Source organism: Oncorhynchus kisutch, linkage group LG29 (assembly GCF_002021735.2).
Source record: "Oncorhynchus kisutch isolate 150728-3 linkage group LG29, Okis_V2, whole genome shotgun sequence".
NCBI lineage: Eukaryota > Metazoa > Chordata > Actinopteri > Salmoniformes > Salmonidae > Oncorhynchus > Oncorhynchus kisutch.
Window position 1 is genome coordinate 18,101,196 of NC_034202.2, and position 18,073 is coordinate 18,119,268.

Below are 18,073 nucleotides of genomic sequence, written 5' to 3' on the forward strand. Positions count from 1 at the left end.
TTAACATAGGCCACGCGCATGAGTTGCAGCCCAAGAATGAATCATTCAGAAATGTTTTGGGCATAAACACACCCAATAAATAAATATGCTGTTTTGATTAAATCATGTTATTTTGCTACACAACATAACAAACGAAATGATTAGAGCAATTAGACTAGTTAATTATCATTGGTTTATTATTAGGCAATCATTAGTTGAGAGGTTTAAATGGCCCATGTTGCAGGCAACAACAACCCATCGTTTTTTATACAGTAAGTTAGCCTAATGCACAACAGTTTACAAAGTTAACAGATAGGGTTCCTTGGATTGATTCATCCGATAGCAGCTCAAAGACTATGCTATTTTTGGAAGTCTCAAACTAGCCTAGCTTGGCAACAGGGCAGGCGCGTGCAAGTCGATATAGGACGCATTGTTCATGAAGAAGCACATCTGCCAGACGGGGCCCCCTCCCCAGCAGCGCGTGACAGGTGTTTCTGGCTCAAGCCATAGCTCGCTCTGGCGAATGACATAGCCTACTGCACATTGACCCATGGCTCAAAAGTTCTTTGTGCATATGCAAATGAGCCAAACAACCAGATAACTTCAACTAGACTACTTTCCATTAGCAACGTTCTATTCATTTAGTAGTAGCAATCATGTTGGTTCAGAGCCTAATAATAAAATGGGTCATGCACGATGAAGTTGGGTTTGCAACTTGCAAGTTGAAACAGTGCGGTCACAGTGTAGGATACTTTGGGTATATTATGCAATCAAATAACATAGGAAAAGCTGCGAGACTTCTACAATATTGTAATGTCCAAACTATTGCGCTTGCCTCTGTTCGTTTTACCAGTCAAGGCTACTAATGCACTCTATTACAATTTCTTATTTACAGACACACGTTTTATGTTGGCCATGCGCAATATCTGTGGCAGTCATTGGCCATTATGCACTGCATGTGCCGACTTATCTCTGCTTGTATCGTGCAGCAGAAGTTTTCTTTGTTGACCCCTTCACCTTCCCCCACCCCCACGGACAGATGGGATCTTGTTGCTATGGAGAGAGATACAGGCATCTCCAGATGCCACGCGCCTGAAGTCAGCCATGGTTTTACAAATGCAAAACAGCGGCGCGTGCCATTATCGTTTGCAAATAGGAACTTTGAGCCAATTCTGTTCTCCAATACTTGCCTAATCAGAACAATTTTATAGGCCTACAAGTTGTGAGTTATCTGGATATTGAAGTAACACAATAATATTGAGTTTTCCAGAAATATTTCTTAATACATAAAGGTGTATGCTAAAGGTATGCTAAATCTACTTGATATATCATGCATTTACTCTATTTAAATCATGAAGTGTGCACCAGAAAAGTTGACCAGATTTCGATAGTATAGCGATATCTTTATGTAGTTTGGAAGCCTTAAATGTGCCACTTGGATATGGGTGGTAATTATGGATATTATAGTAGGCTAATAATCTCATCATTCAAACCGACCCTGCACAAATCGGAATTAATTCATTCATAAACGTCAGGGAGTTCTGCATTTGCATCCATTCAATCGAACGGAAACTGCCCTGTCCTTTCTTCTGAAATTGTGTCTATAGGCACGAGCCTGCTAGGGGTCGCATGTGCATTGTCTCCCAGCAGCCAATCACAAAACGCGCGTGTGCCACGTCCTCCCTATAAATACTAGCTGTTTCTTACAACTAGCACAAACACACTTCTGTTGAAACCTTGTCAGCATTTCCTCGAACTAGGCTCTACAATGGAAACGATTGGCAAATCTCTGAAGGAAGCTCTCAAGTCTGCCCAGTGTGAGGATCGCCTCACTGTTGGTGTCTATGAAAGTGCCAAAATAATGAATGAGTAAGTATTTTATGTTCTGAATTTGAACTTTATTTAGATTTTTTTAAATATGTAGATTTACTCATTACTGAAGTCACCGTGTTATTGTATGATAATATTGACTAATTTTTTTTTTTTTTTTATCTCAACAGTGACCCAGACAGTGTGTCTTTCTGTGTCCTGGCAACCGATGAGGAGTGGGAGTGTAATATTGCTCTCCAGATCCACTTCACCCTCATCCAGTCTTACTGTTTTGACAACGACATCAGCATTGTCAGAGTGAACAACATGCAGCGACTGGCCGAGATTGTTGGGGACAAGGCTGGCCAGTTTGAAGATGCCCACTGCTGTCTCATCACGGTATGTACTAATTCAACTCAAACCTACTTTATTGAACTCTTTAATAAACCATTAATTGTGTCCATGTGACTAATGTTTCTTTCCCCTCTTGTTTGTCAACAGAACTCAGCTGATGGTTCTTGGGAGGACCCTGCTTTGGAGAAGCTGCACCTGTTCTGTGAGGAGAGCCGCGGTCTGAACGACTGGGTTCCAGAGATCACCCTCCCTAAACGCTGATCTTTTCTCTTGAGATGCTGTAAACCTTCATCCTATAAGGAAATATTCATCCTTTCACAGGATGACACTGTTTCTCATCCCTGGATACTCCTGAGGAGGATTTTGATCCAGGCATCGCGTGGCCGGCCCGAATGGGCCCCCGTGATTTCGTCGTCTCTTGTCCCGTCCATGCCAAGATGACTTCCATTCTTTATGTGAATGAGGTCAGGTATGCCACAAGAGCGACAAAACGGCCCTCATTCTTTGTGCGGATGAGGTTTGGAGAGAAAGGAGGAGCGAGTTCTGCATCTTGTGTTCCACAGAGTGAACGTCGCACGTTGAAGCACGCGCAGTAGGAGAAGAAGCGGTGCCAAGAAGAAGCATTCTTAAAAACTGAATTTAAAAAAAATGTCTTCTTGCTGAGCGGCAATAACAACCGTTACATTCAGCGATATACTTCCATCTTTCCAGAATTGTCTTAATTCTCTGAAGGTTTCACTTTAGATGATTTGAATATGACAAACTCAAAAAAGAAAGGAAACAAGAAATGTACTGTAATGCTCTGAAGGTTTTACTTTAGACATTCAATATGAGCATTTATTATTGAAAATGCTACAATGTTGAACTCCTGATTACATAAAAGAAAAAATATTTATTGTTCAATGAAATGTTTTACTGTTGAATTCCTGATTGTCAAACTAAGAAAGAAGATAAATGAAATAATATATTTGTTATTTTCTAAAGGTTTCACTTTATAAATGTCATGTATGGTGAAATGATCAATAAAATGTTGAGCGTAAATTTATTTTTGGATCTTGAATGTTCTCTCCATACTAAAAACTAAATCAACTCAGCTCCCAACAATAATTCTTAAATAACCGTTGGCACTTGCACAGTGTTTGGTGCTCTTACCACTACCCAACACTTGTACATCCCATAGGCCTGATGTACTTGTGTTCTATCCTAATTGACCTATCATCATGGCCTGTTATATCCATGTTTATGCAGTGTCTTTGTTTACAAACTACTGCCCTTGCAGGCCCACATCTATTCTGACCACTGGAAGCATTTACCTGTGAGAGGTCTATCTTGGTATTTGTTTTTTTTATTGCTATTTTATTAGGATCCCCATTAGCTGTTGCGAAAGCAGCAGCTACTCTTCCTGGGGTCACACACAAAACGTGAAACATGACATAATACAGAACAGTAATAGGCAAGAACAGAACTACATCAATTCAAAAATATATACTACGACTACAAGACAGAGGATTGTAGTATGTTTTTACAGCACCCCAAACCATTCCGTGATATTATGAAGGTTCAACTGAATTGACTCCCATATCTGCTAGCCCTAACAGACCTCTCTTCCACACATACCCACAACATACAGAGAATGAGCTGTACTGTACACAGCAGTACAGGAGAACAATCGTTGTGTCTGTCACTAATCAGATGGCAAGTAACCAGATTGATTGATCAATAATACATTGATGATTAATTGTCACTTTATGTCCTCAGTCACTTAAGAGTTGAGATTTGGTTGAATGACGTAATTACTCCCTTGTATGGTAATTAGGCACACCTATACACATTGATCAAATGTCCCTATAGTGTTTATGACCATTGTGCACAACATGCACATCTACTTCCAATTGCATGTTGCAGCAGGATTAGGAGAGAGTTTTCTTTGGTTATTTTGAGTTTGCACCTGATTCTAACTTCTATTTTCAAGGTGTGTATTTATGGGTGTTGTGCACTGAGGACTGCCTCTAATCAGTCCTGTGGGTGCATATTGCATGTGGTAGCTTTAGAGGCAGTGGATGGAGGATAGTGGTGTTGTTAATGTCTCTTATGGCTGTTTAAGATCCACTCAGATCCAGGGTTCTACTTTTTTACTAGAGTGGTGGTGTGTGATAGAGGAACTACCTTTGGTTGTTATGTGGACCATTGATTTTGTGGCAATTATTTCACCTAAAGATGACAGAGAATAACAAAAAGCAATCTTATTCCATACACATGTCACAGCCGAACAAAACAAAGAAGAGATGTATCCAGCTTTTCACTGTGCTCTTTTGCTCTTGGAACACACAGTTTGTGAATAGCCGCCATTCATTGGAAATTCAGAACTTTCCGGGGCTTTTGTGCTTTTAGAAACAAACTCCAATGTCATTCTTGGCCAGTATGCTTCATGTCATTCTGAAGCATTGTGCCTGTATGTACTATTCAACAGCTGCCCCAGCCCTCATGCCCCAACTCTGACACTCTATCTCTGAATACCCCCCTCTCCATCTCCTCCCCCCTCAGTAGCAGTCCTATCTGACCTCCAGATCTGCGGCCCTGCACTGAGCTGCCAAACGCTTCCATCAAATCAGCCCCCAAGAATGGTTTGTTTAATTAGTGGCCCAGTGCAACGTCTATGGCGGTGTGCAGCCGGGGATATTGTTCCCCGTCAGACAGCAAGCGCCTGCAGACCCAGCCAAACCCCCCAAAATCTACAACCAACCCCCCTAAATCTACCCGGCAACTGGCCCACAAACACTGACTCCCCCTGCTGCCCCGCGTAATGAGAGAGAGGAGAGGAGGAGGAAGGGAGGAGCACTGTGCCTGGCACAAGGCAGGACTCACTCCCCCCCCCCCCCCAATGCAATGTTAGTAGTAATACCCCCATGAGGTTCATGCACTGATATGAAAGCATGTGCTCTGCAGCTGTGCATCCCAAAAGGGCTGGTGCTCTCTCGATCGCTCTATCTCTGCACTTCACAGCTGCTCTGATATGTGCAGTGTCTAATGTGCAAAGGTGGGCAGCAGAGGCTGCTTTAATTGCCCTGTGTCACAATATTTCATTATCTGTACCTCCTCAAACAACCCCGGTTGACCCCCCGTCTTAACCCGTTTTATAAAGGCTCTGTTCCAGCCACATGGCTCTTCTCAAGTGTCTTTTCAACACTAATGCCCCCCTCCCTCTGCACAATGAGCTGACGACGCCCCAGGAGCAGCAGCAGCAGCAGATGGTGCTGAGGGAAGAGGATGTGATGGGGGGTCAGATTGGGCTTCTGTTCTAGGCCGCCCTGTTGCCCAGGCTACAGACATCGGAATCCTCCATTACCACTAGTCTGCAGGAAGTCTGTGTTTCTATTTGGTTCTATTTTTAGGGGACAGTCGATTGGTATGATTAAATGGTCAGTTGAATGGCCACCTTTTTACTTGATCATCTTAATCCCATAAACTGCTGCTATCTCATTGCACATGATTGCAGTGGTGTAAAGTACTTGTGTAAAAATACTTTAATGTACTACTTAAGTAATTTTGGGGGGTATCTGTACTTTACTATTTATATTTTTTGACAACTTTTACTTTTACTCCACTACATTCCTAAAGAAAATAATGTACTTTTTACTTCTTACATTTTCCCTGACACCCAAAAGTACTCGTTACATTTTGAATGCTTAGCAGGACAGGAAAATTGTCTAATTCACACTTATCAAGAGAACATCCCCGGTGAACCCTACTGTCTCTGATCTGGCGATCTCACTAAAAACAAATGCTTTGTTTGTAAATTATGTCTCTGCCCATGGTTATCGTAAAAACCTATATTTTTTTATTGTGCTGTCTGGTTTGCTTAATATAAGGAATTTTAAATGATTCATACTTTTACTTTTGATACTTGAGTATATTTTAGCGATTACATTTACTTTTGTATATTTAAGTATATTTAAAACTAAATTCTTTTAGTCTTTTACTCAAGTATTATTTTACTGGAGTCATTTACTTTTAAGGTATCTTTACTTTTACTCAAGTATGACAATTGGGTTCTTTTTCCACCACTGCACCATTGGACATTGCTTCTGCTCGACATATGCATTTATAGCATCCCAACAAAGTGTAAACATTGCATCCTCTTGTCAAGTTGTTTTATCTGGATTGAACTATGTGGGTAAAGCTTTTCATAGAATCTAAAGTTGTGCTTGGGAAGTATCAAAGGAATAATTGTCAGGTTCTGACCTTAGTTCCTTTGTTTTGTCTTTTTGTATGGTCAGGGCGTGAGTTGGGGTGGGCAGTCTCTCTTTGTTTTTCTATGTTGGTTTTTGTGTTCGGCCTAGTATGGTTCTCAATCAGAGGCAGGTGTCGTTAGTTGTCTCTGATTGGGAATCACAATTAGGTAGCCTTTTTCCCCCTCGGTTTTGTGGGTGTTTATTTTCTGTCTTTGTGTTACGTGTGTATGTCACCAGACAGGACTGGTTCGTTCATTCATTTTGTTATTTTTGTGGTGATTCAGTGCTTTCTTTAATTAAAATTATGAACACTTACCACGCTGCGCTTTGGTCCTCCTCTCTTTCTCCTGAAGAAGATCGTTACAATAATGCTGTTTCTGAAGTGTTACCTTAGGAATCAATGTGTTATTCCTGCTATGGTGGTGGTTCGGATGAAACTAACCATGGAGCAAAAACTGGTCGAATCAACATTGTTTCCACATCATTTCAATCAAAATAATCCATTGGATTTGCTAAAAAAAAATCAAAGGGCACTTTGTCTTTCTTTCACCCAACTTTGAACTAAAATCCAATGACATGGTGACATTTTTTGTTGATTTCACATTGAATTCACGTTAGTTGAAAACTCAAACTCAAATGTAAATCAAAGCTAGATGTTGAACTAACGTCTGTGCCCAGTGGGTAGTTGTGTCTGGTGGGATGTAAGGCTCAGCTGGCTGTGTCTGTAGTGATATGTTGTCCTCTAGTCTGTTGGTTATGCTAATATCACTTATTACCATGAATCTGCTGCTGGGGTCAGAGGACCAGAGGTCAGGACCCTTACACTCACACACACACGCACACATTTCCACTCCTTCTCAGCTGCTCATATGCAAATCACCAGTGGATGGCTTTACCCTGTTTGAATTCATAATTAATCTGATAACTAATTATCATATGTTTCACCACATAAAGATATGGTAATTCCTCTGATTGTAAATAATAAAGGTCAGCTCCATGACTGCATCACTATCATTTCGTCAAATCGTTACAATTTGCTCTTCAGTTCCATCCTTGCGTGCCTGTACTTGAAATTCTTCCTTGTTTACTCTACCACTATCTCCTACACAGAGCAGCTACAATCAGGCGTGGTGATGTTTCTAGCTTTGTCATGTCTAGTGCTGTAACAATGGAGCTCAGTTACCGGTAACTACTCATGCTGATCCAGGATTCCTTTCAGCCAGGTTTTGTTTGCGTTTCACACATGCTTCATAGCACAGATAAGGGTACTAAATGCTCCAGGATCTGGATCATAGGAGAATACGTGAAAGAACCCTAATTAATTTAAAAAAAACATTGACAACAAATCCTTATTTACGTAGCAAAATAAATAAAAGTGTGTAAAATAAATGTAACGCTGAAACCCTCATATTAAACACCAATGGTATTCACTAAATCGATGGTTATATTTAGGATGTTTTGCAGCTTTTTATTTTAGTATTATTATTTCATATACAGTATTTGACATGTGATAAGACCAGAAAGGGGGCTAGAGATAATTACAGACACCTGTGATAATCTGAAGTACCCAAAAGAGCCACAAGAAGTATTTTGATAGATTACATAAAATCTTTTAAAGATACAAAAATTCTGGTAGGTTACTGGTTGGCAGGTAGCCTAGTTGGGCCTATAATCAAAAGGTTGCTAGATCAAATCCCTGAGCTGACAAGGAAAACAATCTGTTGCTTACCCCTGAACAAGGCAGGGGTAAATATGAATTTGTTCTTAACTGACTTGCCTAGTTAAATAAAGGTAAAATAAAAACTTGTGAACTTAAAAAGTTGCCAGTAGAATGCCCTCCCTTTGCAACCCTAGTGCTGACACACGTTGTCAACTTTTGCCAAAACACGGCTCCTCAACCAGACGATGCTGAGGCAGATCTCCGCCCACACACATACACATCTCTCTCCTCAGCTCTATATCATTGCTGTGTGTGTGTGAGGGTGTGTTGAGGAGGCTAGGGAGCCTGTGCTCGCTAGCAGTGCTCTGAGTGCTGCCTGTGTAAACAGGCTGAGCCAGGGCCTCGAGGGGCCTACGAGAGCCCCATGGAGGGGAGGTGCTGGTCTAGGCACTGATCAGATGGCTAATGTGGTTGTGTGGTCATGTGGAGCCCCCCCCCCCAAAAAAAGAACGCTCACACAAAAGATGCAGCCACAACTCTTACACCCTTGTCAAAGGGTGGGGTGTGTAGGAGGGGCACAACACAAAGGTTCACTGAGACCCCCCCTTTTGTTTCGGCCCTGAAAGAATGGTGAGGTCCAGGAGCAGCTGCCGCGGCTGCAGAGGACATTTGAGACGGTCCTTTTCACAAACACAAAGTCTGGACCAGAGAGTGTGCAGGGTGGAGGGGTGCAGGGGAGGAGGGGGGAAAGAGTAGAGGGCGGGTGGGGCATTTGTGTACAAAACGAAAGGCACACTTTGACAGGACAACGTGGGCTCTCCTTTGAAAGGAGAGAGCAGAGGGATGGGTGGAGCTGCTACTATGGGTTGGGTTGGAAGAGAAAGAGCTCATAAAGTTCACAGGCATTAACGCGAGCCCATCAGTCACAGCACAAAGGAGTCCCAGAGGGCAGCCATATGGGCGAAGGAATCTCATCTGTTCAGGGATCACTATCACCAGCCTAGTAGAGGCAGGCCTTTTCTAACCAACAGCAGCTCAGTCCTAGCTCTGCACTCATTGCACTCCCCAACCATAACAAAGATCACTGCTTCTGATTGGATGTGGATGGAGTGTTTCTATGCTCTTAGTGAAGCTTCTCTTCAAGAAGTTGAGTGTAGCTATGATAGGTCATTTATTGTTTTAATGGTCCTCCTTTTGAATTAGTTGAAGTGAGCTTGTAGTCTTCTTAAAAAGTAATGGAAGTAGTTGTAGTTTTTCCTATTTAGCCATTTTAAAGTTGCATACCCCATGCAGATCTATCCAGTAGATCATATTAGCTCTATTGTGATACAATAGATACTGTTAGCTGTACCTCAGTTTGTGACGTTGATTTGAATCTTTAGATTGTAGTGTCTCCATTACACTATTGGGAATACATTGAGGAATGGCTTATCTGTTTTCTGAGTATATAACGTTTTCTTTTCAGTATACTGCTCGAACAAACTCAATAATATGCAGGTGGATGTTGAAAACACTGTTCTATTTGCACAATAAACTGGCCACATATTTATCTATTTAACTAGATGAGTCAGTTAAAAACAAATTCTTATTTATAATGATGGCCTAAGAACAGTGGGTTAACTGCCTTGTTCAGGGGTAGAATGACAGATTTTTTACCTTGTCAGCTCGGGGATTCGATCTAACAACCTTTCAGTTACTGGCCCAACACTCTAACCACTAGGGTACCTACCACCCCATACTGTGAGATCCGACTCAGAAAACACACCACAATTCAGATGATTGTTCACCTCCCTTGCTGACTATATCTGAGATGTGTGAGAGCTGCTTTCTCGTAGTCAACATCAAGTGCTGCAGATATTGCCAAGTCCACATTGCTGCTTCCCTCTGGTGTTGAATCAGAGAACTGTCTGCTTCAACTGACTATGGGGCAACAGTGTCACCTATTGGACAAAAATAACACAGACACTCTAATTACATTACTGCTCAGCTAAACCCCTATAATTGTACTGCATTTACACAGCTTTGGTTTGTTTTACAGAACATTGCCGCCCAAATAAAAGCTAAGCATTTTAAGCCATTCCATTAGAAATTATTGATTTTAGCACCAGTTATCTATGCATACTGTGTATACCAGATGTTGTTGAGTGGGGGTCATTTTAATGTGACCGTGAGCTCATGAGCTCAGAGATGTAAGGAGAAGAAGAGTCTCATTTCAATAAGTCGTCAGTAATATCAGACTGGCATAAGGTACATTGGACAGGAAATGGCAGACCCGGAAACTTCCCGTGTCAAATGAATCACCAACAGTGTGGAAGAGGGCTGGATGGATTTTCCACACTGCTGTTTACAGAGACAAGACTACAGGCCTGTGGTTGTAGCTCTGAGAGACCTGCTGAGACATGATGAGGTTGCCATCTATATTACAGTTTGCTGGAGACAGAGGGTAAACCTCGCAGCAGAGTCGCTTGCTTGGATGAAAACAGGCGATGAGTTTAGGAGAAGATGGACGAATTTGAATAGTGATGAGAGCTACAGTGCCTTGCGAAAGTATACTTCTATCTGGGCAAATATATTTATACAGATTAGTTCAAGGCAGAGGATACAGTTGAAGTCGGAAGTTTACATACACCTTAGCCAAATACATGTAAACTCAGTTTTTCACAATTCCTGACATTTAATCCTAGTAAATATTCCCTGTCTTAGGTCAGTTAAGATCACCACTTAATTTTAAGAATGTGAAATGTCAGAATAATAGTAAAGAGAATGATTTATTTAAGCTTTAATTTCTTTCATCACATTCCCAGTGGGTCAGATGTTTACATACACTCAATTCGTATTTGGTAGCATTGTCTTTAAATTGTTTAACTTGGGTCAAACATTTTGGGTAGCCTTCCACAAGCTTCCCACAATAAGTTGGGTGAATTTTGTCCCATTCCTCATGACAGAGTGGATGTAACTGAGTCAGGTTTGTAGGCCTCCTTGCTCACACACGCTTTTTCCGTTCTGCCCACAGATTTTCTATAGGATTGAGGTCAGGGCTTTGTGATGGCCACTTCAATACCTTGACTTTGTTGCCCTTAAGCCAGTTTGCCACAAATTTGGAAGTATGCTTGGGAACATTGTCCATTTGGAAGACCCATTTGCGACCACGCTATAACTTCCTGACTGATGTCTTGAGATGTTGCCTCAATATAGATCCACATAATTTTCCTTCCTTAATCCCACAAATGACTAGAAGTCAAGTTTAACTCTTCACCTGTGCCACATATAAATGGACAGACTCTGCCTAACATGAAAGCCTCAAATGTGGTTGACTAACTTTCCTATTATTTATCTGTCAACAATTCTTCTGAAGTGAGTCCAAGAGCGTATCTCCTTGGAAATGTATGTGTATGCGTGCAGCTAAGACACACATGAAAGCATGTTACGTCAATGTGCGTATCATTACAATCATGCTTTTAGCATGTTTTTGGGCTGCTCAAGGCATTCCAATGCTCTGACTACGATGCTACAGAAAAGAGAGAACATCAGTAATTCATCACATTCATCATCACTGCACTAGGAGGAGAAGACAACCCAAGGTTGCTCTTAGGGGTGTTTCGGTGTCTGAACTGGTGTCCACCCCAGTTCCCATGCCAACAGAAGGCTCAGTAGCAGCCCCCTCCTCCCTCACAGTCTCTCCGCTCAGCAGATAGATCCAATGGAAGTCATTTCAGAGAGAATTAACACAGGAGGCTAATACTTCCACAGAGCAAATTGGATTTCTGCGCTCGGCTGCCTCCAGAGGATCACTGTATTACACCGGACCAAAGTCTTTCCCTTCCAGGTCTGAAAACGATGTGAATGGCACACATGGGACTGGAGCATGGCATTTCACCACAATTTGACACCTACTGTACTGATGGCCTCAGGCTGTACATATGGTTTACAAGATGTACGTGTAGACCGGCCAAACCAGCCATGTCAGCAAATCAGCAGTCCTAGTGTACAGTATTGTCATTCTGTCTTTATTTAGTGGGAACAGAAGCCTCTGGCCCTCATAACACTGTGTGTGTGTGTGTGTGTGTGTGTGTGTGTGTGTGTGTGTGTGTGTGTGTGTGTGTGTGTGTGTGTGTGTGTGTGTGTGTGTGTGTGTGTGTGCGTGCGTGCGTGCGTGCGTGCGTTCGTACGCGTGTGTGCGTGTACGTGTGTGTGTATGCTCACGCTAACTGTACATCAGTGCGTGTCTGTTTAAGTCCGTAAATGATCCTCTGTCAAGTAATTTGTCAAATATCCTCCCAGTCATTGTCATTCACTTCTATCATGCTCAAAATTCACACATAATCTAACAAATTGGACTTTATGCTAATTCCTTATGACTCAATTATGTTAAAAGCCTGGTTTGACTGACAGACATAATTACAGTCATAACGTTGGCTGAGATATTACCAGCAAATTGCTCTGTAATGAATATCAAAGCCTGGTTCCCGCTTGAAGAAGGCAGGCTGGGATGAGTAAATAAACGTTCATGTGTATGCAGCGATGAGCTGCATGTGCCCCGAAGCAGTGCTAGGACACCAGAGAGGTCCATGCTGAATGAATTAGCTGAAATTGTTCAAACTAAGGATTTGATTTGATGTGTACAGAAAGACAAGGAAGATAATTTACCCTAAAAGTCAGGCCACTGTTTTCCTGTGTTAGGTAATACTGAGTCATCATAATAATTGTGTCCATATCAACATATATCGTTTATTTGTTTACATCATTCTACACATGTAAAGGACAAAATGATCAGTACTTACTGTTACTACTTGTGTCAGTCCATTCATGCAGATGACAACTCATGTATAAATGTTTCTCTTACATATAATTCCACATCAAAGATCAAACTGATGTTACCAATGTAGAATAAGACCAATGTTACAACAACCTATTTATAAAGTATTTCTGGTTAAGGGCTTTCAGAGTCTTTTGCAGTAAAGTTCCTTCTCCCTTCTCCATTATAATATCTAACATTGTTCTGTCGATGTGCTGTGGTGTTCTGGGCAGCGCATTGAGACCTATGATGAATGTATTCAAAAGAAATTTAAAGCCGTTGCATATTTTATGCTCCTCAGATTAATTATACAGTGATGGTCTATTGTTATGATAGTGAAACACAGCCTGTCTTTTGCAGTGAGGAATTTTGCTCAACACTGCTATTTGCACAGCTGCAGGGGTCATACATTAATCCAGAAACACAAACACATTCGCTCATCTCTTTCATCACATTCTCAAACAAGGTAGCGTGATATCCTCCTCTCCCGTAGTGGATGAGAATAAATACCTCTCTCTCTCTCTCTCTCTCTCTCTCTCTCTCTCTCTCTCTCTGTCTCTCTCTCTGTCTCTCTCTCTCTCTCTCTCTCTCTCTCTCTCTCTCTGTCTCTCTCTCCGTCTCTCTCTCTCTCTCTCTCTCCGTCTCTCTCTCTCTCTCTCTCTCTCTCTCTCTCTCTCTCTCTCTCTCTCTCTCTCTCTCTCTCTCTCTCTCTCTCTCTCTCTGTGCAATGGGAGATACCTGTCTCAGCATATCTCATGTGTGTGTGTGTGTGTACATGTGCAGACATGAATAAACAGTTGCTACTATGCTGCTGCTGCCTTGCTCCTGATAACCAGGGCCGGCCCTAGCCTTTAGGGGGTCCTAAGCGAGATTTGGTTGGGGGGCCCCCCACCTCGCAGGCAAATTGTTTTAGTGGTACCCTCTTGACAGCAGGGAGAAAAAAATACATTTTAAAGTGAATTTCCTGCAATTCTATACATTTTGCATTGGGATGTAGAGAAAACGTTGCCGTTTTAAAGCAAGCTTTCTGCCGTTCTACACATTTTGCTATGACTTATGTCATGTTAATGTGATATCTGTGTGAGAGTGACAAAAAAAAATCAAGGGGAACCCCACGGAGGTCAGGTCCCCTGGGCACATGCCCTAAGTGGCAAGTCAGTATTCGGCAACGATTACTACAGGTTTAGATAGCTGGCTAGATGAATTTACCAATCTAAAAATTGTCAGCAGATATGGCTAATTGAGTGACTGTCATTTAAAGAGAAAAACTGTTGTTGCACAACCAAATATCACAATTGCAACTTGTGTATTCTACTATTGTAATTTTCAACAGTAGGTTGAGTCGCTAATATATATATATATACACAGTATATCACAAAAGTGAGTACACCCCTCACATTTTTGTAAATATTTGAGTATTTCTTTTCATGTGACAACACTACAGTTCATTGAGGGAACCATGAATGCCAACATGTACTGTGACATACTGAAGCAGAGCTTGATCCCCTCCCTTCGGAGACTGGGCCGCAGGGCAGTATTCCAACATGATAACGACCCCAAACACACCTCCAAGACGACCACTGCCTTGCTAAAGAAGCTGAGGGTAAAGGTGATGGACTGGCCAAGCATGTCTCCAGACCTAAACCCTATTGAGCATCTGTGGGGCATCCTCAAACAGAAGGTGGAGGAGTGTAAGGTCTCTAACATCCATCAGCTCCGTGATGTCGTCATGGAGGAGTTGAAGAGGACTCCAGTGGCAACCTGTGAAGCTCTGGTGAACTCCATGCCCAAGAGGGTTAAGGCAGTGCTGGAAAAGGATGGTGGCCACACAAAATATTGACACTTTGGGCCCAATTTGGACATTTTCACTTAGGGGTGTACTCACTTTTGTTGCCAGCGGTTTAGACATTAATGGCTGTGTGTTGAGTTATTTTGAGGGGACAGCAAATTTACACTGTTATACAAGCTGTACACTCACTAATTTACATTGTAGAAAAGTGTCATTTCTTCAGAGTTGTCACATGAAAAGATATACTCAAATATTTACAGTTAATTCTAGTAAATATTTCCTGTCTTTGGTCAGTTAGGATCACCACTTAATTTTAAGAATGTGAAATGTCAGAATATTAGTAGAGAGAATTATGTATTTCCTCTTTAATTTTTTTCATCACATTCCCAGTGGGTCAGAAGTTTACATACACTCAATTAGTATTTGGTAGCATTGCCTTTAAATTGTTTAACTTGGGTCAAACATTTTGGGTTGCCTTCAACAAGCTTCGCACGATACGTTGGGTGAATTTTGGCCCATTCCTCCTGACAGAGTTGGTGTAACTGAGTCAGGTTTGTAGGCCTCCTTGCTCACACACGCTTTTTCCGTTCTGCCCACAGATTTTCTATAGGATTGAGGTCAGGGCTTTGTGATGGCCACTTCAATACCTTGACTTTGTTGCCCTTAAGCCATTTTGCCACATCTTTGGAAGTATGCTTGGGGTCATTGTTCATTTGGAAAACCCAGGCTTTAACTTCCTGAATGATGTCTTGAGATGTTGCTTCAATACAGCCACATACTTTTCCTTCCTCATGAAGCCATCTATTTTGTGAAGTGCACCAGTCCCTCCTGCAGCAGAGCACCTCCACAACATGATGCTGCCACCCCCGTGCTTCACGGTTGGGATGGTGTTCTTCGGCTTGCAAGCTTCCCCCTTTTTCCTCCAAACATAACGATGGTCATTAATGGCCAAACAGTTCTATTTTTGTTTCATCAGACCAGAGGACATTTCTACAAAAAGTACGATCTTTGTCCCCAAGTGCAGTTGCAAACCGTAGTCTGGCTTTTTTATGGCAGTTTCAGAGCAGTGGCTTCTTTCTTGCTGAGCGGCCTTTCAGGTTATGTCGATATAGGACTCGTTTTTTACTGTGGATATAGATACTTTTGTACCTGTTTCCTTTAGCATCTTCACAAGGTCCTTTGCTGTTGTTCTGGGATTGATTTGCACTTTTCGCACCAAAGTACTAGGAGACAGAACGCGCCTCCTTCCTGAGCGGTATGACGGCTGCGTGGTCCCATGGTGTTTATACTTGCGTACTATTGTTTGTACAGATGAACGTGGTACCTTCAGGCATTTGGAAATTGCTCCCAATGATTAATCAGATTTGTGGTGGTCTACAATTTTTTCTGAGGTCTTGGCTGATTTCTTTTGATTTTCCCATGATGTCAAGCAAAGATACACCGAGTTTGAAGGTGGACCTTGAAATACGTCCACAGGTACTCCTCCAATTGACTCAAATGATGTCAATTAGCCTATCAGAAGCTTCTAAAGCCATGACATCCTTTTCTGGAATTTTCCAAGCTGTTTAAAGGCACAGTCAACTTAGTGTATGTAAACATCTGACCTACTGGAATTGTGATACAGTGAATTATACGTGAAATAATCTGTCTGAAAAGACTTGTCAAGACAAATAGTCAAGACAAACGATTTAAGTGCCTTTGAACGGGGTATGGTAGTAGGTGCCAGGCGTATCGGTTTGTGTCAAAAATGCAACACTGCTAGGGTTTTCACACTTAACAGTTTCCCTTGTGTATCAAGAATACTACACCAGCCAAAGGACATCCAGACAACTTGACACAACTGTGGGAAGCATTGGAGTCATCATGAGCCAGCATCCCTGTGGAACGCTTTCAACACCAAGTAGAGTCCATTCCTCAACGAATTGAGGCTGTTCTGGGGGCAAGGCTTAAAGGCTTAACAAGAGACATCAATAAGGGATCATAGCTTTCACCTGGATTCAAATGGGATCATAGCTATCACCTGGATTCAAATGGGATCATAGCTATTACCTGGATTCAAATGGTCATTCTATGTCATGGAAAGAACAGATGTTCCTAATGTTTGTACACTAATTGAAAACACCATGAGAGACAGTTTCATCATAGTTTCATTCATTTTTTGTGACTGAACTTGAAGAAACGTTCAAAGCTCTTGAAATTTTCCAGATTGACTGACCGTCATGTTTTAATGTATTGATGGACTGTCGTTTCTCTTTGCTTATTTCAGCTGGGTGCTATCTGCTGTATACCACTCCTACCTTGTCACAACACAACTGATTGGCTCAAATGCCTTAATAAGAAGGAAAGAAATTCCACAAATTAACTTTTAACAAGGCACACCTTTTCATTGAAATACATTCCAGGTGACTACCTCATGAAGCTTGTTGAGAGAATGCCAAGAGTGTGCAAAGCTGTCATCAAGGCAAAGGGTGGCTACTTCGAAGCATCTCAAATATTTAAAAAAAAAATGGTTTAACACTTTTTGGGTTACTATGTGATTCCATATGTGTTATTTAATCATTTTGATGTCTACACTATTATTTTACAATGTTGAAAATAGTCAAAATAAAGAAAAACTCTGGAATGAGTAGGTGTGTCTAAACCTTTGACTGGTATACATAACTATAGGACTGTTTTATAGGGGAATTACCTTGGGATATACAAGAGAAATGCAGATGTTAGTTGCCTTTATAATTTGCTTATGGCTCTCATAGGTGCGGGGGGTTACGATGCTAGCTGTTTAAAATGATCTTGCTCTCTCTCTCTCTCTTTCCCACCTTATAAAAATGTGTACTGCATTCCTCCAATGGGGGTGGCCATGGAGTTGCACTTGTGGAGTCCATGTGTGGTGTGTAAAAACCACCCATAGACAATTAAAACTTCAAGCCCTGGTTATGTGTGGATATGTGTGGGTGACTACATGAGGTGTAGACAGAGAGAGAGAGGTCTGCCAAAGGATACATAGGGTGTTCAGTTACTGTGTTTAGTTGTACAGCAGCTAGTAAGATCATCAGTGGACTCACAGTGTGAGGCCATACTCACTGCCAGATTCCTTAACACACAAGTGAATGTGGAACATAAAACAACAGTACACAGAAAACAGAATCCTCAAAACATAGTAGGTATGAAATGATGTAGTTCCATAAATCATCAAGGACCACACAGAACTGAAAACACACAAGAGACACAGAAGCCCCAGCGTATACGCTCTCATTTGTAAGATCTGCTTCTCAATGAGCCATGAGACAGAATAACACACACTATGTGGTCCTCCCTGCGGCCACAGCACTAAAACTATTCTAGTGTTTTTGTGGACTTTGACTCTCCTTGTTTCCTTATTTTAACTGGGATTAGAGAATCCACGACATACACTTTTATTGGGTTATATTAGAACACTGGCAGAGAAGGGGGGCTTA

The 18,073-nt window shown here is 41.7% G+C and overlaps 1 protein-coding gene across 1 annotated transcript; it reads left to right on the forward strand.

The window, feature by feature from the left end:
* The first annotated feature begins 1,710 nt into the window (after positions 1-1,710).
* Positions 1,711-3,181, forward strand: LOC109874105 (growth arrest and DNA damage-inducible protein GADD45 gamma). The gene is made up of 3 exons (XM_020465881.2): positions 1,711-1,848; positions 1,980-2,187; positions 2,290-3,181. Exons 1-3 carry the CDS (start codon positions 1,748-1,750, stop codon positions 2,401-2,403), a joined length of 423 nt encoding a protein of 140 aa, XP_020321470.1. The 5' UTR covers positions 1,711-1,747; the 3' UTR covers positions 2,404-3,181.
* The last annotated feature ends 14,892 nt before the right edge of the window (positions 3,182-18,073 follow it).